Source organism: Canis aureus, chromosome 7 (genome assembly GCF_053574225.1).
Source record: "Canis aureus isolate CA01 chromosome 7, VMU_Caureus_v.1.0, whole genome shotgun sequence".
Lineage (NCBI taxonomy): Eukaryota > Metazoa > Chordata > Mammalia > Carnivora > Canidae > Canis > Canis aureus.
In genome coordinates this window covers 58,398,595-58,422,008 of record NC_135617.1, presented here as the reverse complement: position 1 = coordinate 58,422,008, position 23,414 = coordinate 58,398,595, and the positions used below count along the sequence as shown (strand labels likewise).

Below are 23,414 nucleotides of genomic sequence, written 5' to 3'. Positions count from 1 at the left end.
GAAACAGGGACACAACAGACACTCGGCAGATATGGAGTTAGGACAGCTAGCCTAGAGGGATCTGGAAGTAATACTGACCTCAATTCACTTTCTTTCCAAAGGTGTAGTTCAAGGTCAAGCATAAGGAGGATCTGATGCTTCACTGCAGAGCCTCTAGGAAGTTATAGAATGTTCCATTTGGGAAAGTTTATGAGAATAATCTACTTTTCATATTTCATTTTTTCACACTTGACCGTCTCTGAAATCAGAATCTTTTTTACAATCAAAATGTTATAGTTTAAATGAAAGGGTTTTTGTTTATTTGAAAGCATATTTTGTTTCTTACTGGTAGTTAAAATAATAAGGTCTCATCTAAGATGATACCTCGGATCCGGCAGTTCTTATCTTCAAAGGTCCAGCATCTTTCCATGCCCTTCCAATGATGGGACACTCACTTTTGTTGGCAGCCCATTCTACAGATTGAGTTGTAAACTTCTTAATACTGGGATGAAGCCTGTGAGCCTCAACCCCCATACATCAAATGATGGTCTTGTTTAATCAGAGATTTTATTAAAAGGGAGCAAGGGGTATGGCTAGGAAGCAGGTAGTTGGCAATGGGACAAGGAGCACACAGAGAACAGGCTGCAGGAGGAGCCGGTCTCTTGGTGCTATCAGCCAGCCAGCCAGGCTGCGAGGACATGAGCTTGTGTGGACACAAACCACTGGGAATCTGGCAGAGAAAGAAAGATTGCCAGTGCTACAGATAAATTCTTTTTCCACTAGCATCAGGCAGGAGCATGGCCAACCCAGAGGCTATGGCCAACCTTTTAGAAAAAGAGAAGAAAAAAAAAAAAGAGAGAAGACAGGACAACTTGAAGATTCAGGTCTGACCAGAGGAAGGAACAAGGAAAGCAAGTGCATCTGGCTTGATCTTGCTACCATTCGTGAGGGCTCTGGGGGAAGATGAAAGGAAGAGAAAGAGGCAGGATGGGAGTAACTGATATGATAATATCTGGAGTATAATCCTTCAGTCACATTTTCATCTAGTGGGAATGATCACCCCAATGATGAGATGAGCTGGCTGAGGTTTCCAGAACATTCCAAGAGTCGTCTTCCTGATAGGTGGCTATGATAGCCCATTTTCTCAGAATAAATCCAGAAGGCCCACTGCTTGCTTCCAGGTTTCAGGAAGTGAAGCCGCTGATGCGAGCCTCAGGAAGGAGGAAACCTCTGCCCTCATTTGTAAACACCAGCACGATTGCTCAGAGACCTTCAAGGCTAACGGCAACTCCTGTGTTTCAGCAAAGGATCTGAGGCCAGGAGATGGTAGGAGCTGTGATATGCTCTCCTTTTGTTCATGGTGGCAGCTAGGTTTGGCTTTGGGTTGGGGAGAAGAGGAAGCAGAGGGCTAAGCCCCAACCAGGTGCTTTTCATTTGGGGACATGTGTCCTGGATTTTCTGGGACAGTACCAATTTCTTATAATTTGATTCTTTTCAATGAAGGCAATTTGTTAGACATATGATCTTCAGCGCAGAAAATACGGCTACTACACTTCGAACTAAGGAGGGGCAAAAGCTAGAGACACAACTCAGTCTCTGGTATGGGACCTTACTCTAAACACAGCACTGCGTCTAGCATATCACAGGCAGCCACGGAAGGCTTTTAAGACTTTATTTAGGAGGTCAGAAGTATTGTATTAGGACAAAGACTTCAGGAAGAGTATGGTAGGAGAGCACAGTGCCTTCCATAAGCAGCAAGGGGCACATCTTTGCAAACACAGGAGCATGAGAGTCGTGATAAAAACAGACAGGCATGGGCAGGCTGATCCGAGTCCAGCAATGACTTGGTGACAAGGCCAGAAGTTGCAGGGGGCTCTTATGGCCCTTCAGGTACATGGAGAAAAAAAAGAAGAAAATGCATTTCTGGGGGAAAGAGGGCCCAAGTGAAGACCAGTAGGATGGGGAGAGGGGCAGGGTGCCTGCAGGAGAAAGATTACAGAAATCAAAGGAGCGGGGAGGCAGCAGATGAACAGAAGGGAAATCCCACAACACATAGGCCAAAGCAAAGAAGCAGGTCCCCCACACCAGGACTCCAGCCCCCAGATCGATAACGTTTCCCATACTTTTGGGAGGTTGTTATGTTTTTGTCTTACAGGGAGAACCAACTGTAGCTGACCAGGAGGTCGCTCCTGGCTCTGTGTGCTAGAAGGTTTGGCATCCAATTTGTGGTCTGCGTCTACGTGCAGCATCAGGGCTCTGCAGAGCGGCTTCTGCTTTTTCAGCAAACCCTGAGTTCTGTTTTGTGCTTGTGCCTTGTTCTTTCTCACCTCGTTCTCCTGTATGCTGCTTTGCCGTGCATTATGCACCCCTGCGAGCAGTTATAAAGTCTTTCTGGAGCAAGTGGAGTGAAAATACATTTGAAAATAAAAAGCAGGCCCCTCAGACAGAAGAACATAGAGGCAAAAATACAAGAGAATGCTACTCTTGAAGGAGGAAGACACAAGGGAATTCCAAGGAAGCCTGTTAAGATGGAAATCATCCAAAGTGAGAAAGTAATCATTCAGCTCAGATATATGAGGTACCAGCAACCTGACATGTATATGTGTGATGCGTTAAAAAAAAAAAAAAAAAAAAAAAGAGGGACACCTGGGTGACTCAGTGGTTAAGCGCCTGCCTTCAGCCCAGGGCGTGATCCTGGAGACCCGGGGGGATCCAGTCCCACATCTGACTCCCTGCATGGAGTCTGCTTCTCCCTCTGCCTGTGTCTTTGCCTCTCTCTCTCTGTGGGTCTCTCATGAATAAGTAAATAAAATCTTTTTTTTTTTAATATTTAAAAATTTTAAAAGTATGCAAATGTGGCTAGGCAAAGTCATAAAGCTTTACATGATGAGATAAAAGAGACTGGGGGTGGGACTTTTATACCTCTTAGTCGGGGAGAGGGAAGCGGAAGTGTGCTCGAGGATGGACACAGCAGGTGCGGGTGGGAATGGATCAGAAGAAACACCGGGGTCTTGCCTTAGTCGACATGCATGTATGTCCACTCCCTCTCCAAAAAAAAAAGAAAATAGGGAAAGTACATAAAAATACAACATGAGCCAACAACGACATGGTAATGATACCGGGCGGGAATATGAATGGTACCTGGGGAAATGTGATAGGGCTGGAAGAAACGTAAAGAGGGCTTTAAAAATAGTAACAGAGAATTAAAGACACACATTAGACCCTTCTGTTAAGCACCCGGAACACACAATATGTTCAAAAACTAAAATAAATCTGTAGACTTAGTAGGATTGAAGCATAAGGAAAAAGGAGATTGTGAAAAGTAAAGTCAAAGATAGTATTTTAAAGCCAGAGTAGGGTAAGTAGCTAAATGAATTTCTTGAAAGCCAAGACGCCTGGCAGAGATTTTTAGAGTCTGTTCAAATGGCAGTTTGGGGGTTAGAAATGCACAAAGTAAGATGGATATTCAGAGAGGAAAGCCCAGGTCCTCTTAGAGAGGACTTGTTTAAGGAGGGAGTAAAAGCAACCCCTCAAGCTAACAGAAGAGGAGCAGTGGTGTCCCAGTGGCAGAGCAAGGGTGTCCCCTTACCGGAGCCAGGAGAGACAGAGCCCCGGAGACAGGCTGCTGCCTGGTCTGGGTCATGGGGGCTCCATGTGCCGTGATGGCCTCTCAGAAGAAGATGAAAACAGCAGAACCAGGAGGTCACACTTGCAGAGAGAGGTGGAGGCTGTGAGAGGTGGAGGCCCACGCACTGCCTCTTGGCCAAGCAGCAAGGCAGACACAGGACTGGGGGGCAGGGGAGACAGAGCTGACTGCTGGTTACTGCCAGGGTGTTACCAGATGTGCCACAGGGGGATGGCCAAAGCTGGAGCCCTCCCTTGATCCTTCTGCTGCAAAGTACTGTCCTGGGGGCTCAGAGCAGAGACTCCTTACAGCCAGATCTAAACCCGGTGCTGCTCTCTCCATGCTCAAAAATGTTCCTTCTCAGAGCCACAAGCAATCCCTTCCGATGGGCTCTTGATCGCACTCCAAGTGGTATCCTCCCGTGCCTATACCCCCTCCTGCCTCCAAGGGAGAAGGGCCCTGCTTCTCCAACCAGACTGGACTGCCTCTTGCTGTGTAGGATCTGAGTAATGCACAGTTGCAGGAGAGGGGAATGCAGTCAGAGAAGAATGCCTGAGGACTCTTCCAGGGAGCTGTGCACAATACGATGCCTCCTAGGATCCTCTGCACAGCATTTGGTATCACAGATCACTCTTAAAAAAAAAAAAAGCAACAACAAAACCTTCCTTCCTCATCTTCAGGATCTTCCCTGCCCTCTGCCCTTCCCAACTTTCTTCTTTACTCCCTGGCTAATCCTTCTTAACCTCCCTCCCTGACTCCTGTCTCGCTGCCCTCCCATAAGTGTGGGTGGTCCTTCATGTTGTCCCTAGTGCTCCTTTCTTCTCACTCATGGACTTAATCATATATTTGTATACACCCTCAAACTCTGCCTTTCTCCCAGATGTCTCTGCTGAGGTGTCACTCTTTGCCCCTGGATAACAGCTCAGAGTAAGGGCTGACATTTGAACCCAGTGGTGGCATTGTTCTCAGCCCACCTAGGAGGGATGTACAGTTACTGCACCTATTTTACAGATGAAGATACTGAAGCTCACAGAGTCGATGTAACTTGCCTGGTATCAGGAGGCCAGTAGGAGGGAGGGAAGCTGGAGTCTGAACCCAGGCAGTGGGTTTCAGAGTCTGCAAGTTGAACCACCACACAGTTGCCTGTCTCTGAGCTATAGAGAACACAGCACATCCAGAAACAAAGTCCTGTTTCTCCCTGCAAACCAGGACTGTGGTGGGGGATCCCAAGCAACAAGAAAGTAAGCCCATGGGGATCCCTGGGTGGCTCAGCGGTTTGGCGCCTGCCTTTGGCCCAGGGTGCGATCCTGGAGACCCGGGATCGAATCCCACGTCGGGCTCCCGGTGCATGGAGCCTGCTTCTCCCTCTGCCTGTGTCTCTGCTTCTCTCTCTCTCTCTGTGACTATCATAAATAAATAAAAATTAAAAAAAAAAAGAAAAGAAAGTAAGCCCATGTACCATCCTACTAAGTATGAGGTCTTAAGACTTTCTTCTAGTTATGTATTTGTTAACTAATTAATTTATTTACTAACTTACGTATTTATTTAGAGAGTGTGAGAAGAGGGGGATGGAGAGAATTTCATGAGAAAGCCCATGCTATCTTTAAGTAAAGTGAAGAGCAAGTCTGAAAAGGTGGTGTGGCAGGGTATGGAGGTGGGATCTGGTCTCCTCAGGCCGAGGGGACCCGGATCCAGCAGTTTACCAAAGGAGGAGGTAGGACAGTGATAGACACCAATATAAAGAACAAAACCATGACTTCCAGGTCAAGTGCAACAATCCTGAAGGTGTGACAGGCAGGGCCAGGCCACAGAGCCTCTTTGATGTGAGGAGAGGAGGTAAGGCACAAAGAAAGTGGGGAAAAAAGCAAATGAGATGACATGAGTGGGACATTCAGAAGGGCTGGTTGGGAGCAGAGGGAATATGAGCTGAAGCAGTAGTTTCTGATGCCAATATTCAAGTTTGCCTCATTTTTGCAGTAACAACTATAATCAAAGTTAACTGTAAATGAACATTTACCATGTGTTGGGTACTGTGCTAAAGGATAGGCACTGACTTATAAAGGCAATGAATCGCATTACAAACCTGGCTGTGCTCTTAATTGCCTTCTTTGGCAGATGCAGAAACTGAGAATATTAGTATGTTTTACAGATGCAGAAACAGTGGCTCAGAGAGAGTCTCTCTACTAAAGCTAGAAGTAGCAGATGCAGAGTTCCAACCCAGGACGGTAATCTCCTGTTTATGTTTTATAGTCTCCAGTTAGCTCATTGAGGGCAATGACTTGGTCTCATTTGTCTCAACAACTCTAGAAGCTAGCACACAAGAAATGCCCTTTAAGCATTAGTTCAGACTTGTAGCCACCCCATGCAATCTGTGTTGGTTGAATGAATAAATGAATGGCCGAATGTACAAACCCATGAACAGTTCTCTTGTGTGGTGCTAGCTGCGGATGGCTCCCCTTGATGCCCTCTAGATTTCAGTAGCTGGGGACTTTTTTTTAAAGATTTTATTTACTTATTCATGAGAGACACAGAGAGAGAGGCAGAGACATAGACAGAGGGAGAAGCAGACTCCTTGCAGGGCCTGCAATGTGGAGCTTGACCCCTGGGCCCAGGATACAGGATCACACCTTGAGCCAAAGGCAAGGCACTCAACCACTTAGCCACTCATGTGCCCCAATAACTAGGGATTTTTGAGGTTTTGTGAAAACAAGGACCTTTTGAATGGCAGTCCCTGCACTCACCATGGGAGTGAAGAAATGACCCACTAGGCAGGACCATATCATTTTGTTGGGTTTTTTTCATACTTTGATGTCAAGAGGCCAGGAAAGGAACACCACCATGGCCAGCTATATATGGGATCTGGGAGGCATTAGGTGGCAAGGTGGAAGGGAGGGAGAGCTCTTTTCAAGAGAAAAAGAAGCTGAAAACACAAGAGACAATCTGAAGAAGGGACATTGAAGAAATAGTGGCAGAGCTGTAGATCCCCAGGGAAAAATGGGAAAGTAGTGTAGGGAGGCATGTCCAAGGAAGCCTAGGGTGTCTTTCTGCAGCTGCCATGAGGGGTTGCCAACTACAGCGCTGGCAGAAAGCAGAGAGGGGTGGGAACCATCAACGGGGCAAGTGGGTGTGGGAGTGGACCACGGTGCTACTCTCTGTCTTGGCTTCTGGTTTGCTGAGCCTTAGAACCGTTGGACCCAGTAGACCATAACTGGGGGTAAGGGTCGAGGGAAAGAACAGTGAAGGAGGAGGGCTGTGGGAGGGTACCCAGGCTATGGTTACTAGTATGGAGTTACAGGCAAGACAGAAGAATGGCGCAAAGGACTGTGATGGGGATAGACTCTCCAGGAGAACAGAAATGCCTGTACTCTGACATGCACGGATGAGCTAGCGGGTGAAGGAGGCACGAGGGCAGATCGCATCCCAGAGTCAAAAAGGGTGAAAGAGAAGAAGTGGAAACAGTACAAATTGGAGAGCTTTGAGTTTATGAGAAACTGATACGTGATGTTCAGTGGAAACTGCTGCTTTGGGTTTGGGGAAAGAAGAACTGTAAATATGGATGATATCTAAATGCCATTTGTAACTTGAAAACTCTGGAACGCTCAGAGGAGATAATCCTTCTGAGGGTGCTTTGACAAGTCTGAGGGAAGGGATTTGTGGCTGAGAGGAAAGGGCTTTGGATGTGGAATCTGCAAACTAGAGTTGACAGCCAGTTTTGGCCTGCTGGCAGGCAGGAGCTTCTCATTCTTCTCCGGGTCCTCGGCTGCTGAGCAGTGGCAGGCCCTCGCTCATGCGCAATGAGGGGCTGCCTCAATGTCCCAGCACCAGCACAACAAAGCACCACAGATGGGTGGCTTCACACACCAGAAATCACTTCTCCCAGTATTAGAGGCCAGAAGTCCAAAATCAATGTGTCAGCAGGGCCACACTCCCTCCCCAAGGCTCTGGTGGGGAGGGGGTCCTTCCTTGCCTTTTCCAGCTTCTGGAAGCTCAAGGAGTTCCTTAGCTTTTGGTCATAGCACTACAAACTCTGCTCCACCTTCACATGAACCACTCCCCTGGTCTCTGTGTGCCTTCCCCCAACCCCTTTTATTCCCGTCTCCCTTTCTTACAAAGACACCAGTGTTGGATTTAGGGACTACACCAAATCCAGGATGATCTCATCTCAAGACCCTTAACTACTTACATCTGCAAAGACCCTATTTCTAAATAAGGCCTCACTCTCAAGTCCCAAGCAAACATGGCTTTGTGGGGGACACTCCTCTACCCTTCCTGGTCACCTTGTCCAAAAAGATGCCTTTCTCCTCCAAGCTCCTGGAGCATGTAGCATATCCCACCTTCTTTGGGTCCATTGTGTATTCATCTGATGGTCATTCATTCACTCATTTGTTCACAAAGATCCATGAAGCCCTTGCTCTGTTTGGCTCTGTGCTGGGCCCCAGGCTCCCACCCATAGGGCAGTCTCATTCTCCCACTGAGAGTCAAGCAAATTTTCTCATCCTTCTTCTTTTTCCTCCCAGGGCCTGACACAGTTCTTCAGATGTTATACATACTCAATTTGATGGTTCTATTCACATTGCTTTGTCTCATTCTTAAAGGAAAGGCCAAATGAGATACTTAAAGTGCTATAAGCTTAAATGAGGCATTGAGACCCCTCTGAGAAGGCCTCATGGGAGAACTAGTCTTGGGCTCTGTAGCCAAGGCCAGATGGAAGATGAGCCAGGTGTTGAGATGTGGGTTCCCCAGTACCCTCTGCACTTGCAGTAGGGGAGAATGCAAAGGGCCAGGCTCTGCCTGCAGCATTCACCAACATGGTGACCATGCTGTCCCACCATGGCCTCTGCACAACTTCTTGAGGAGGCTTTCAGGGACGGGAAGGAAGCTGGGATATGTGGTTCTGGTCAGAGCCTCCCAAGAACACAGGCAGGGTTGTAAATTTGGGACAAATGAACAGCATATGGCCAAAGCAGGAAACCTCTGCGTCAACCATTATGCTGTGCAGTAAGGCAGGCCGGAACACCACGTGCATCCCTCCCTCCAAACTCAGCACAAAGGCCCATTGGTCTTTACTTTTGCACTAGACAAAAAGAAGGATCTACCACCCCTCCCTGTGTCAGAGAGGACTCGGGTGTGGGCAAACAGTGAACAGCACTGGTTCCAGGCGCTTCTCTGACCTGAGTACCTGAGATGTCCTGGGTAGCAGACACTACTGCCAGGAGCTCTGGATGGAAGGGGGCCACTCACCAGCATTGTTTTGCTGCTTTGTGTTTTTGATGTAGGCAGAGAACTTGGAGAAGATGTCGATGCCTGCCGTGTTGGATTCCCGGTGTTTTGCAGCCAGTTTGGGGTATCTGGAATGGAAAGCATGGTTTTCTACAATCAGTGAGAACCTGGAGCTCCTTTAAGGGAGAGACTGTGCCCAACACGATGAGCAACATTCCCCTTTCTAGTGTCATCTACAAATCTTTCAGGGATCTTATGTAAATCCTATAGAGAGGGTGGGTACTCTCTGTCCCAATTAAGTGACAGAGAAAATAGAGGCCAGTGAGGTAAGGAGTGCTGCCTGTGGGGGACACAATCTGTGGGCAGGAAACCAGAAAACCCTTCAGGGGGCCTGAATCATGTCCTCTTCTGAGACCACCATACAGTGCTACACCAAAGAAAGGGCTAATCAAAATTCTGGAGGAGTGTGCCTCAACATTGGGTGGGGTCCCTGACATTTCCCCAACCCACATTAAAATAATATCCACTGCCAGGCCTGTGATGATAATCCTAACTGTACAGAACTAATTCTGGAAGCCAGGAGATAGTAGGCACCTTGCCACTGAGGTTTTGAAACTGTTTCTCAAAAGAAAAGGTACCCTTGGTCCTCTTCTGAAATATCTTCGCACACGTCTTATTTGTGTGCATAATGAGATATGAAATCTACCTGCCTCTAACAGCAGGACAAGTGTTTCTGATTGCTTCATTTCCAGGTGTGGAGCTAGATTTGCAATGATCCAGCCTCTCACCTTGGCACAGTCTTTCATTTGAAGCCAGAAGAATATAAGAGGCAGACTGGAGTTAGGACTGGTTTCTATTGGCTCTAAAATTGAATGAGATAAACTTGTGTGGGAGTCCACGGCTTAAAGCCCCTTAGCAACATCGAATTTTCTAGAAATGTTATTTCACAAACATTTTATGTGTATGGCCTTGCAGCGGTGGAAGGAGATGGGGAACGGTTGCTTACTTACCATCATTATCAATTATGTGGACCTTTGTGATCTCTGCGTGAATAGTTGTCTACTGCCCACTGTTTGACTGCTTTATGTTGAAAAGCAAAATGCTTTGTAAATTTCCTTTAATGTTGTAAATAATGTGAACCAAAGAATCTTTAAAAATTATTTTCTCTTCCTTCCTTTCTTTCTTTTTCTTTCTTTCTTTCTTCTTTTCTTTTTTCTTTTTGGTTCTGTTCTTTTCCTTTCTCCCTCCTTTCCTGTCCTTTCTCCCTCTCTCTTTCTCTCTCTCTCTCTTTAGTTGCTGCTCCTCGATTGGCCCATTATCTAGCTAGGACTGTCCACTCTTGAGCCATGCTAGGTAACTGTTTAATTTCAGATGTTGCCATCAGAAGAGTCTTCAGAAAGTCACAGGACCCAGCCCTCTGCAATAAGGCAGATACAGAAGGCATTATGGTCCTCACTTTACAGGAAAGACAACTAGAGACCAGAGAGGTAAGATGGCTTTTTACAGACCCACGGATAATAAATAGTTGGGGGACCCTGAGAACCCGGCCTACCCCCTGGAGCAGCGTTCTTCCTATTTCATCTCACCACTTCTCTGATACCAGCAAAAGCTAAATCGTATCGAGTGCCTGCTGTGTGCCAGGCACTCCTCTAGCCCCTTTACATGTATTCATCATTTATTCTTCACAGTTCTATTGGTACTTTGATTGGGTTCACTTTCCACATGAGAAAAATGAGGCCCAGAGAAGTTAAGCTATTTGTTTAAGGTCACATGGCTAGAGCCTAAGATCACTAGAGAGGTTCACTCTGAAAGACCAGTTCTCCACTTCTGTGTCGTGTGGCCTCTCCTGAGCTCTGCTATTTACTCTAAAAGCTCAAGTCCTCCCTCCAGCTCTGCTGAGCACCATGGATGAACTCTCTCCATTCACCTGCAGAGGGCGCTCACAGGAAGACACAGGTCTTCCGGAATAAACTGGGAGTTAACGGATTCATCTGCTGCAATTGGGGGGCAGCAGGCAAGTTATTGGCAAGATGCTAGTTAATCCAAGATTATGGCAATTGAGGATCATCCTTCCCTATTTTGAACTTCGCACCTAGAATCTGGCAGGCCCTCAGAACTGATTGCCTTAAATTATTATTATTAATAGATACCGAGGGCCCTTGATTTTTGCTTGAAAAGGTAAAAAGAGAAGGGCCTAGAAAAGGCATTTTAAATAAGCTTTTTGTTTGGGTTTATTGTTTTGGTTTTGCTTTATGCCATCATTTGATTAGGCTTGCGATAATCTGACCATATCTTCACAATTGATGTGGGCCCAACATGAGTAAGTAGAACCAAATCTAAGATGGGAGAACAAAGGGCCATGTGTTCAGGGAAACCATGCCAGTGCTGTCCTGTTTCCTAAGCACTATGATTTACTGAGACTTTATTGTACAGCTTAATGTCCCATTTGAAGTTTGTCTTTGTGGGGAATGTGTATCCAAATACTAATCTCACTGATTTTGGTAACTAGACTTGAGGAGACTACTCTCCTCTAATATCTTGAGGATGCTAAGGGCATTCATTTTAGCTCCACATTTACACCATATTTTGTATATCCAAATAACTGGGATACAAGTACATTCTGCTTCTCTTGAAGGCTAAAAAATAATGTTTCATTCATGACAACATCTTTGAAGTAAGATTGTGATGTGGTCTGATGACCATCAAAGAGATGGTGAACCTAACTCAGGAGTTAATAGCCTACAACCATGGACCAAATTCAGCCCAATATCTGTTTCTATACCTCTCATGAGCGAAGAATAGTTTTTTTTTTAACATTTTTAAATGATTGAAAAAATCAAAAGGAGGTTAGTGTTTTGTTTATGACATGTAAAAATATGAAATTCATATTTCAGTAGTCATAAATTTTATTAGAACACAGCCACTTCCATTTGTTTTTGTGTTGCATATGGCTGTTTTCACTCTATAACAGCAGAGTTGTGACACAGACTCTATGGCCCCCAAAGTCAAATACTTACTATCTAGCCCCTTACTGAAAAGTTTGCTGAATCCTGCTCTAACTGGATGATAGTTTCTCTCCATTCTAGTTTTTAAGATATCTTATTTCAAATGCATTCATCTTAGACATGCACTCAAGCCTCATTCCTTCATTCCAGGATGCAAAATAGTTGGCTTCTCATTAAAAAATTTTTGTAAACAATAGTGAAATATATGTATTATATAGATACGTATTATTATATATACATATATATTATATGCAGATGGAAGTGCTCTGACTTGCTTAGGGTTCCCACTGACTTCTCACTGACTAGCCACAGGCCACCATGCCATTGAACAAAAGGGTCCCATGCAATAAAACCAGCATGCATTAAGCATCCACCATGGCCAAGTCCTGTCCCTGGCATTGGAGATGCTTTGGAGAAAGAGAGACAATTCTCCTGCCCTGATGGAGGGGCCTTTGCTGATCTTAAGGGCTCCCCTGGCAGCTTTAGTGTTTATCACCCTTTTTCTAATGAACTGAAAAGCTCTCTCCCTTTTCCTTTATTCCTGCTTCCTCATCTCAACAAACCTTCACTTGAAAAACAGGTCAATGCTTCTGACTCTATTGATCCTTGACTGTGTCCTTGCTTGTCTTGTCTCTGTTAATTAAGCAAATGATCCTTAGAGGTAGAAAAGGTCAGGCTTAGCCATTAAAAGACATCCCTTGGGATCTGTGGGTTTAAGATTGAGGTCCTTATGATTACATCTGGAAGACAGTCACAAAAAAAGGTAGTGACTTCTCTTCCTAATGCTTCAGGGTGCCACTTAATGAGCTTTTACTCAATGTCTGGCACAAGGCTAAGTAGTATTATCTTCTATGATAGTCCCACGAGATCAACATTGTGAGAATTAAAGATTAAATATCCATGTGCTTCCCTGCATTTCCCAGCTTCTACCTCTCAGTTAGATTGGGGTCATGCCACTGGATTCTGGCCATAGGATGAGAGGGGAAGTGATGTAACTACTCACAGCCCTGGCCCTTAAAACATTTGGCATGAACCTTCTTACTTTATCTCCGGTGAAGGAGCCTTGGGAGTCACATTTCCAAAGGCTACAATACAGTCATACTGCTCACTTAGATTTTGCCATAGTGAACAATAAACTGTTATTCTGTTAAGCCACTGAGATTTTGTGGCTAATTTTTGTGGCACAATCTCCAGGTGTGGATTAGAATAAATGCCGTTCTGACCCCAAAAGTCTACCTTCTCAGCCACCAGGCAATCCTGTCCTTGGTACCAAGGAGGCTTCTCTACTTCCCAGAGAGTTAGAAGAAGCATTCATGGTTTCCACTACTGTGTGATATCTATAAACACTTCTCAAAATAATGAATTCAAAGTGTCTTCCAATTCTTACAATGTTCTGGACCCTGTTGACACTCAGTATATGCTTGCTAGTTGACTGACTATATATGCTGTGCCATGTTACATTATCAGTTTACCCTCCTGACTTCTTATCATAGCATCATCTACGCATGAGGGGTATTTTAAATAATATCCAGCTTTAGAAAAGTGCTTTGAGCCCTTCATGGGATCATAGAGCTTCTGTTGAAAGGCATCTTAGGGACTATGCAGTTTCACCCCCTCATGAGGAAATGAGAGAGAGGTTTGCCCAAGGCCATACAGCAAAATCTGCAGAAAGGTGGCTAGAGTCTGGTCTCTGGCCTCTCGGCTCTGGATCCTTGGAACTCTGGCCATTCTATGGAGGTGAAAGATGAGACCCAGCATGCCTCAACAGTAATCGAGACGTTGATCCCAGTGCTTCCCTATTGAGTGTTAACTGGGCCAGTCTTAGGAAAGAAATGGAAGTTAGTCCCATTTAGAAACTACTTGAGACTTCCTGAATTCCATTTGACACGAAATTCTTTGTGGGACCAAATGTGACTTAAAAAAAAAATGGTTGGAGTGTTCGCATGAGGTTTTTTCCTTTAAAAAAATAAAGCTAAGGGGAAAAAGGCTACCACAATTTCTTGGCTCTCTGGCAACTTTCACAAACAGTGGTGTGATGAGAAACACATGGCAGAGCTGTGTTCAGTGAACAGTTATGGGGGTTTTGCTGCCCCCTAGAGAACCAGAAGGTCAAGCTGCACTCCTCCAGGGGCCTTCAGCTGCGAGCCACCTGGGCCTTGCTGCTCCAATCAGTGGGCAACCGGCCAGGGCTGGACAGCAGGTCTCCCTCTGCGGGGCGAAGGCACTGGCTTGAGGGCATTTACTGATTGGTAATTGCAGCATCTGCCCCAGGATGACCCATCCAAAGGCCTCTAAAGCACACTCCGGGGGCTCTTGAATGGTTGCCAGTCTATTCAGTAGGGCCTCCATCTCGATGGCATTATCCAGACATGCATTTAATGGTTTTGAGGTTCTGCTCCTTGGGTGTGGTGGATTGTTGCATCACTGACACATTAGGAATGCACTGAGGAAAACCTCCCACATACAAATGCAGTCCAGAAAAAGACATGGACCAGAGGAAGCAGAACTCAGGACAGGGAATATGCATGGACAGGGAAGAGAGGAGGGAGTGTCAATGTCCAACATTGGTTGGATCATGGCAAATTTTTGGAATCTGGTGAAATGATGATGGATCTGATGATGGTCCTCCTCTGGAAGAATGTACACGTGTACTGGGGGCATGAAACTCCAGGGGTCTCATGAGCCCCCTTGGCCCCACTGTGGATATAGGACTGGAGAGCCCTGAGTAAGAGAATCAGTCCAGGAAAAGCACAGCCAGTTGGGGTGGTGGGAGCCTGGCTAAAGTGGGCATGAAGAACAGGAGGGAATGGAGGGAGAGAGCAGAGAAGGAACATTCGAGGGTCACAGCACACCACTGGCAGGATTAGGAGAGCAAGCCTCAACCCAGCCCTGAATACCTCCAACTATTGGCCTGGGAAAGGACTGGATGGGACAGTCTGCTCCCTGCTGCTTCTGTTTCACATCTCCCACTGGCCTAGACAGAAGTGGTCACTCCTGAGTACAAATCTTACTTCAAGGAAAATAGCTTCACCCTGGACCTTCTCTTCTGGGTCTTCCACGCAAAATCTAAACTCTGTTCAGTTACTGCAAACAGTATTTTTGCATATGGGATTTCCAACCAGCAGCCCTGAGGCTGAGTCCTAAGGGAGGGAGATGGCACCTGGACCCCCTCAGGATCCTTTCAGCAAAGTGGCTGACTGGTGTCCTATTCAGAGATGCTGTGGCTTCTGGTGGTGGCTGAGATGGAGGTGATGGCTGATTTGATCAATGCACTCATTTCAAGTCTACACTCAGCTGCTTCCAATGGGCTTGAGGCAGCTTTACACTCAGTGTGAAAATAAACTGTCTTAAGGTGAATGACAAAGAATAATTTTTAGGAAGAATGTATAAATGTTAAGGCTTAATCACAGCATGACCGGGAGTTTTAATTTAACACTGATTTGTTGGATGTGTGACTTTGGGAAAGTTACTCAACCTCTCAATGGCTCAGTTTCCCCAGCTGTAAAATGAGGCTGCATACCATCTATCTCCTAGGGCGCTTGGCAAGGGCTATCTATATAAGTATTGATAAATAAATAAATACAACTTCAAAATAAATGCAATATAGTGGTTTCCAGTGGTCAAATTCTGTTTATTTTATGAGCTAACTAGAGATTCTGAGTCCTTCCTACCTCTCTGCCCCCAGGTCACTGTCGTTGCCTTAGTTCAGCCACATGGCCTGTCACCAATTGGCTCCTGCTTACTGATTACTCCACTTCCAGCTTTTTTACCCTCTGCCATCTTCATCCTCTCACCCCCCTGAAGTAAGCTTGAAAACTGACTCTAAACACTTTCGGTTTAAATTTTTCAGTGGCTGTCCTACAGGATGGAGTCTATATATGCCTTACCTATATGAAATCTTTTCCTGGTTAAAACAAAACAACGTGGTTGTTTTAATCCCTGATTACAATATAGAGTATAATGAACAAGTTTAGTTTCCAGTAACTTCCAGAATTCATCTTCTTTCCCTTTCCTTCCATTTTTCCAACAGGAACAGCTGGTCCACCCAAGAACCTACAGCTCTCTGGTCTCTCTTCTACCCCCAACCCCCAGGCTCACGTTAGAAGAAGAGTCAGTCTTTTCATCTTTGATTATGGGCTCCAACCAGACATGGTCAGATTCGTGACTCCTATTCATACCTAGATGTGGCTTTAAGTTATGGGGTTAGCTCTCTCCTGGCTTATTCTCATTTTGTAGCCTTCTAGGTCTCGTTCTAAAACTGGGGAGTCCTGACCCTCATTTAGGGTCTTTCCAGCAAAATGACCTGAAGAGGACTCACATAGGGGGACAGAGGGGTGGCACCCTTCCTGGTGCTCTGTTTAGGAGGCATATCCTGTTCAGAGGGGTATCCACTCTTGGAGTTAGACTTTGTGGAGACGTTTTAAGGTTGGGCAGCTCTCTGGATTGATGAGGCTCCTTTGGAAATCTGCCTCCTCGAATCTAACGCTATCCTTCTCTAGTTCCAACACAGACCCAACCCTGCCATTAGCTTCAGAAATAAGCAGCTCATTACTTTTCAGGAGCCAGAGCCTCCTCCAGGAACTCTTCGATCTTATTGACATCCGTCTTCACATCCCCGTTGAAGGTCAGGAAGGGCGGATGGGTGCCAGGTGCAAGGTTGTGCAGGTCAGCTGGCTTTCTGTGAAGAGAACAAGATTCAGGAAGTGGCTTACACCAGGGCACCTCAATTTCAGGGAACCTTCAGCTTGTAAATTAGACTCCCTGGGCTGTCCAGCACTCCTGTCAGCAAAATCAGACTTATGGTGATGGTGGTGGGACAGTGAGTAGAGCAGGGGAGATTGGAGAAAGTTCTGATGGGATGTGGTGTGACACAGGAAGTCTGTCCAGTGGGAGTCATGAGAGTAAGTTAAGAGGAATAGTCAAATCTGGAAAAGCAGAGAGAAATGGCAGGTGGCTATCTAAAGGAGTGCCAGGCTTTTAACACCCAGGGCAGAGGATGGGCTTTGCTTTCCAACATTCCTTCACCACTTAGCTTAACAAAAATGCACTATACAGAATGCCAAACTTTACAAATCGATTAATTCAATCATACTTTCATACTAAGAAATGTCTTCTGCATTGTCAAGGGGATGCGCAACAGGAGAGAAAGTGGCCTTGTGTTCACCGAGGCCCAGATAGTGTCCAAGGGCATGCTTCCAGGCTTCCACCAGCTGGTGGAAATGCAAGCCCAAGCCTGGAGCAAAGGGAAAGTTGGAAGGTTGGCGGAGGGGGGTGGTGAGGAGGGGGCGTGGGGTGAGAGCAGTGAGGAAGGAAACAGTAAGGAACAGGAGGAGCAACAGAGGACACGCTTCCCTGCTAAGGGAAGACTCCCCCCAAATGCTCTCGCAGAGAACTCAACACTTGTGGGAGTCTTGATCAAGTGGAAAACATTAGATGGAGTAACCAAAGAAAAGTAAACAAGGGGGAAGAGGAGTCTGTAATGAAACAAATTCCTGGCGTCACCAGTTTGGGAGGGGAAGGGAAGAATTTCAATTACGGTGCTCCTCCCATATCGCTCCCCAAACACACATCCTCTCCAGCTGCATTGTGTGCAGCACTTGGAACTCCCAAGACAGCTGGGACTGAGGAGTTTTAAAGTCTCATTCGCCTGGTCCCTTTGTTTGCTCAGCATGCGTCCCTCCTTTGGACAATGAGAGGACATTCTCTACCTTCTCCTCCTGTTTTTCAGAGCTGACACAAGGCAAGAATGTTTGGGTTTGCAGCTGGGAGGGGAAATCTATACTGATTATATTTTTCACCCATCACCTCTCTGTGGCTTAAAGAAACAGAAATTATTTTGTTCCTCCCCCCACCCCCACCTCCCGCCCCTGCCGTGACTCAAGAGAACAGTGGCCTCTGGAGTCTGGAATCTCTGGGGAGGACTGCCTATGGTGGTAGCTACTCAGTTGGACTTAGCCAATGGGATGCTGGCCAGTTGCAGACCTTTCTCTTTGTTGACCTTCTCCAGCATTTATGGTTGAGATGATACAATTTGCATTTAATTCCATATTGTCAAGTCGAATTTATGGACTATCTCATCCATATCAGTCCTCTTTCCCTGACTGCATCACCTGCTCAGTGAGGGAAGGGAGGGTGCTAAGGATAGTCAGCTTGTGTTCCTGCTGTGAGCCAGGCACAGTACTGAATGTAAATGCCTCTGTGGCCTGCCTCACCACCTCCTCACACTCTGAAAGGAGGCAGTGCTTGTAACTCCATTGTACAGACGAGGAAATGGAGGCCCAGACAAAGGCAGGACCTTGTTCAAGGTCACTCAGTCAATAAATGGTGTGGTGCCAGGATAAGAAATTAACTTCTTATGAAATTTCTTTGAAATTGCTAATCGTCACCGTATCACACATTTTTAAAAGTCCTTAACTCTTTATTATACCTATGTTTTTTCTGTTTTTCTTTCTTTCCTTTTCTGTCCTTTTTTAAAAAATATTATTATTATTATTATTTTGCAGTAAGAAAGTTTCCTTATCTATTCAACTGGAGTTGGGATATTGCCCGGCCTGCCTCAATGGGCATTGGCAGGGTCAGTTAACAGGTATGAAAGAGCAATATAAGCATCTGAGGAATGCTGAGGTGGCTTCCTTTCCCATTCTGATCCTCAGCAAACATGCAAGCTTGCTCTCAGAGATGATGATCTAGCGGAGGGAGCCGAAGCTGCACCTGGGGGCTGAGCAAGGTCTGTCCATTCAGGAAGGCAGGAGAGCATATGTGAGGCAGAGGGAGCATCCTAGCCAGGGGCTGGAAGCTAAAAGGGATGGGACGAGGGGGAGCTGATAGAGAGGTAGCTAGGCCCTGGTGAGAAGCATTGGGAGACAATGTTGGCAAAGCTTAAGATCAAAGAGCTACAGATGACACAGGCACGATTCCACAGGTAATGGAAGTATCAGGAGCTTTTCTGAGAGGGGTGGAGGGGCACATGATTAAAGGACTATTTTAGGAAGAATAACCTTAGGACAATATAATAATAATAATAATAACCCTAGGATCAGAGAAAGAGCAAGAGAACCGGGAAGGAAGACACCCAGTTGGAAAAACAAAGAGACAGTCTCTGGCTGGCAGTGATGGGACTTTACCCCAGTGTGGGCTTTGAGAACGGATGAGAGGGCTCACAGGTAGCACAGTGGGACAGTGCCCTGCCTTTGGGGACTGGTTGACAAGGAAGGGAGCAAGAGAAGGGACCTGGAAAATCTCCAGTGCTTAGAAAAATGGAAGAACACAGGAATTCAGGAGGGGAGCCCAATTTAAAGGAGAAATGACAGATGGAATCTTTGACATTTGGGTTTTAAAGTGGTAATAGAAAATGCAAGTGGAAATATCTAGAGATTTCTAGGTGGTAGGGTCACGGGTATAGAATAATTTACGTAAAGGTGACATGGAGAATATGCTAAACTCACCAGGGAAGAGGCTACAAGCAGCCATAAAGGCTCAGGGAGTGAGCCTGGAGCCTGGATTGAAAGGACAGGAAACAGGATACAAGCCTGAGATGAGTGGTTCTTGATAGTGAATGATGCCTGGCATTTTTAACAGCCATTAAAACTGCGTGAGCAACTCTCCATCCCAGCCTATTATCCAGAACTTTCACACTAAGGAATTCTAAAAATGAGAGCAAAGCAGGGGAAATGGTTGGATGCCAATGCCCTGGAAACTCAGACTCTTAGACCTGAAGTCCTGCCAGGGTCCCCAGGATGGGACGCTAGTACTGCCAGAGGGGCTGACTCCTGGATTTTAACATATGCATGTCCACCTCTGGCCACTCTTAGTTGCATATCCAATATCCATTCCTTCCCTCTTTCTTCCTAATCAAACCTTGTTAATTGGGGCAGAGAAATGTTCAGTCCCAGGTGCCTCTCTTGTAAGGGGGAGGTGGGAGGGGGGGTCTGAGACACAGTCTGGCCAATGAGGTGTGAGCAGGAGGCTGCTGGAAGACATGGGCAGGTTTTCACCTTCCCTCATAGAAAGTTCTCTGTTCCTGCAGCCAGAACATCCCTCATTAACACAGCATCGTTTACCTTTTCAGATCCACAGTGGTGACATTGAACACAACGCCTTTCAGCCAGAGGATCATAAAGAGACGCTGAGAGAAGGGACAGTTGCCAATGCTTTCCCCATCAATTCCAGCCTAGAAAGAAGAGAACCAGAGTCCTACGTCAGCATGTGCATATTAGCAAGAGGGAATATACCCCCGTCGGAGAACTGACTAAAGCCATGACCCAGCCTAACTTCGAAGGGCAGTTGCCCTATCTTATTGTTGTCTTCCTCATGTCTATGCAGGGCAATGCCTGAGACACAGCAAGGACGCAATAAATATGTGCTGAACTGAATCTGAGTTCCCAGCATGGTGATTATGTATCAAAGCTTTCTGAAACCATAGAACCCTAGCATCTCAGGGTACAGGGAGACCTGCAACATCACACAGTCCAAATAAACGATGTTGGACCACCAACTTCTATACCTCCAAGTCATCATTGAGTTTATGCTTTAATATCTCCATGCACCGTCCATTCTGAGGGTAGTTCTAACAATTAGAAATGCTTTCCTTTGGCTATACCTAGCCAAACTATGTTCCTCTCTAGTTTACTCTGTTCTACCCTTTAGCCCTTGCTCCATGATATATCAGAGTACAAATACCTCAGACTCTGACCTCATCTATGTCTAGATAGCAGACTCAATATTTGAATCAATAGCTCCCTGAGCTATGACTCATCCTTGACCTCAGTGTCAATAAGCCATCACTTGTTAAACTATCCTTTTCCTTGATAAAGGCATATTAGTTCTCAATTATGTACAAGGCACTGGAGGAAATTTACACAGGGCATTCAAAAATGCATTTAGCTAAGGAGCTGGTGGCCTTCTGTGGGGTTGGCTGGCGGATAAGGTGGGAACAAATACATAACAATAACAGATGGCACGGTTGAGGGCTTGCATACTTCTGCTGGCTAGATTTCCCTCTCTCAAAATTACATTACATTTTTTTTGTTTCTGGTTTGTTTGTTTGTTTGTTTTTATCATCTGAAAGACAAGTCTAGCTTTACTTCTGAGTGGGCTGCAGAGACATGAATTTTATAAGGAATTCATTTTCAGCAAACACATAAGCAAACAGAAAGGTTGGGAAATTGATCTCTGTATAATTCATTTCCACTGAGTGGTGTAAGGGCTCGTGACATGGCATTTAGAGGGAGAAATCACCCATTGACTCTAGTTTGCTGGTGGATCCCCCAGAATGGGTGGCCCCTTTCTCCAACCAACAGGGAGCACCAGGAGAGTGAAGGTCCCTGGGGATTCCTGGCAAAGTTGCAAACAATCCAAACAACATCCTGGAATGGGGGCTTATAAAGATTTTTTTTAAGAGAAGGAGGGGAAAAATGCACTTCCAAAATGCAACACAATATTTTCCCCTCTATGGTTTGTTTTGCTGTGGCATTTGGATGGGGAGGGGCCGATGTCCCCCTTCATACAGGAGAGCCTAATTGTGCGCTTATTTCTACCTTGCAAATTGCTCCCAGCAGAGGCTCAGGTTTATCACGGAAAACTGGCGCCTTTGGCGGTGTTGGTTGTAGGTAATTGCTATGAAATTACAGTTATTTTACCTCTCTCTTAACTACGCCAAAAGCCCCATCCTTATTCAGGTCTCGCTTTTCCTCCGTGCTGGAAACAGACCCACTCTTGAGTAGCTGAGACACCATGGGCTCCGTTATATAAAATCTGAAAGGTGGGAGGCCACATTGTGGGTTCCACACCTACCCACAGAGCTTAAGTTACTGATAAAGCCACACTCAGACAGGCAGCTATTAATTTAATAATAGCTTGGTGCTAACTGGAGTTTATGATGTCAGCTATCTAAGACCTTCTTCCCAAGAAGTACTCACTCGACAGGCACCTGGTTCCTGGTCCTTCAAGACTTCCTGACAAAGGAAATCTTCCCCAGGGCCAGTTAAAAGTGATAAGCAGAGAATTAAAAACCAAAACCAAAAGCCACATCCACATACTGTCACCTGTTTTACCTCTGGTAGGGGTACAGGGGTGGGTCGGCAGTGATAAGAGAATTGAAGGAGGAACTAGTAAAATACTGGAAATCTTACTAGCTGGACAGGAAATCATGTAATAATAACAACCACGTCTACATTTTCGGGCACTGTTGGAAATGCTTCATATATAATATTAACTCATTTATTCCTCACGAGAAGCCTATGCAGTGGCATATCATCACCCTTTTGCACGATGTGGAGACTGAGGTCCAGAGAAAGGAAATGACCAGCCTAAGCGTCCCTGGATTGAACCCAGGTGATCTGGTTCTAGATGTAGAGCTCCTGCCACCATGCCCGGAGTCCAATCTGAAGCCCCAAACAGGTAACCCAGTGGCCACAGGTCACAGAGCTGAAGGTGACAATGCTGGGAGTGGTGTGCACACCGCACCCTTCAGCCCATGTGCACACAGCTGTGCCAGAGAGGCAGAGGATTCAGGCTTTCACAGATTCCCACACTTTCCCTATTGTCATAAATTACGCTAGACCAGGAAACTGGCTATCACGTTGTAAATTGTGATGCAAGGCCCAGGAAACGAAAATTGCCAAAGGAGCAACAGAAATAACATGTAAGGATTCTCAGCTTCTTCTTTTTTCTTCTTCTTCTTTTTTTCTCTTTTCTCTTTTCTTCTCCTTTCTTGTGGCCAAAACATTTAACATGAGATCTACTCCCTAAGACATTCCAAGGGGACAATACATTACTGTTGGTCACAGGCAGAGCGTTGTACAGCGGAGCTCTAGAGCTGATTCACCTTGCTTACCTGAAATTTTATTCCCACTGAATAGCAGCTCCTCATTTCCCCTCCACCCAGCCCTGGCAACCACTGCTCCACTCTTTGATTCTATGATGTTGACTAGTTTAGTGACCTTATATGAATGAAATCGAGCAATGTTTGTCTTTCTGAGATTAACTCAACTCATTTAGCATCATGTCCTCGAGGTTCATCCATGGTGTAGCATTTTCAGAACTTCCTTCCGTATTAAGGCTCAACAGTATTCCACTGCGTGCGTACACCACAGGTAGTTTCTTTATCCATTCATCTGTCCGTGGACACTCAGGCTCCTCCCACATCTTGGCTATGGCTAATAGTGCTGCATGAGGGAGGTGCTAGTATCTCTTCAAGATCCTGATTTCAGGGGCGCCTGGGTGGCTCAGTCAGTTAAGCGTCTGCCTTAGGCTCAAATCATGACCCCAGAGTCCTGGGATTGAGCCCCACATAGGTCTCGCTGTTCAGTGGGGAGCCTGCTTCTGCTTCTCTCTCTGCCTCTGCCTCTGCCTGCCACTCTGCCTACTTGTGTTCTCTGTCTCTGTCAAACAGATAAATAAAATCTTAATTAAAAAAAAAAGATCCTGATTTCAATTATTTTGGATAAATACCCAGAAGTAAGATTGTTCCATCATAGAGTAGTTCTAGTTTTTTGTTTCTGAGGAACCTCCATACTGTTCTCCATAGCAGCTACTCCAATTGCATTCCCACTAACAGTGCACACAGGTCCCAATGTCTCTGCCTC

The 23,414-nt window shown here is 45.8% G+C and overlaps 1 protein-coding gene across 3 annotated transcripts in view; it reads right to left on the bottom strand.

Annotated features, from left to right (window-relative positions):
- The window catches only part of CLIC5 (chloride intracellular channel 5), a 157,870-nt gene that overhangs the window by 27,564 nt on the left and 106,892 nt on the right, over window positions 1–23,414 (bottom strand). For all 3 annotated transcript variants that reach the window (XM_077903791.1, XM_077903792.1, XM_077903794.1), the window contains exons 2-4: window positions 19,890–19,999; window positions 16,382–16,507; window positions 8,846–8,952 (exon numbers count right to left, since the gene is read on the bottom strand). In XM_077903791.1, the coding sequence (XP_077759917.1) occupies window positions 8,846–8,952; window positions 16,382–16,507; window positions 19,890–19,999 (343 nt within the window). The remainder of the gene's footprint in view (window positions 1–8,845; window positions 8,953–16,381; window positions 16,508–19,889; window positions 20,000–23,414) is intronic.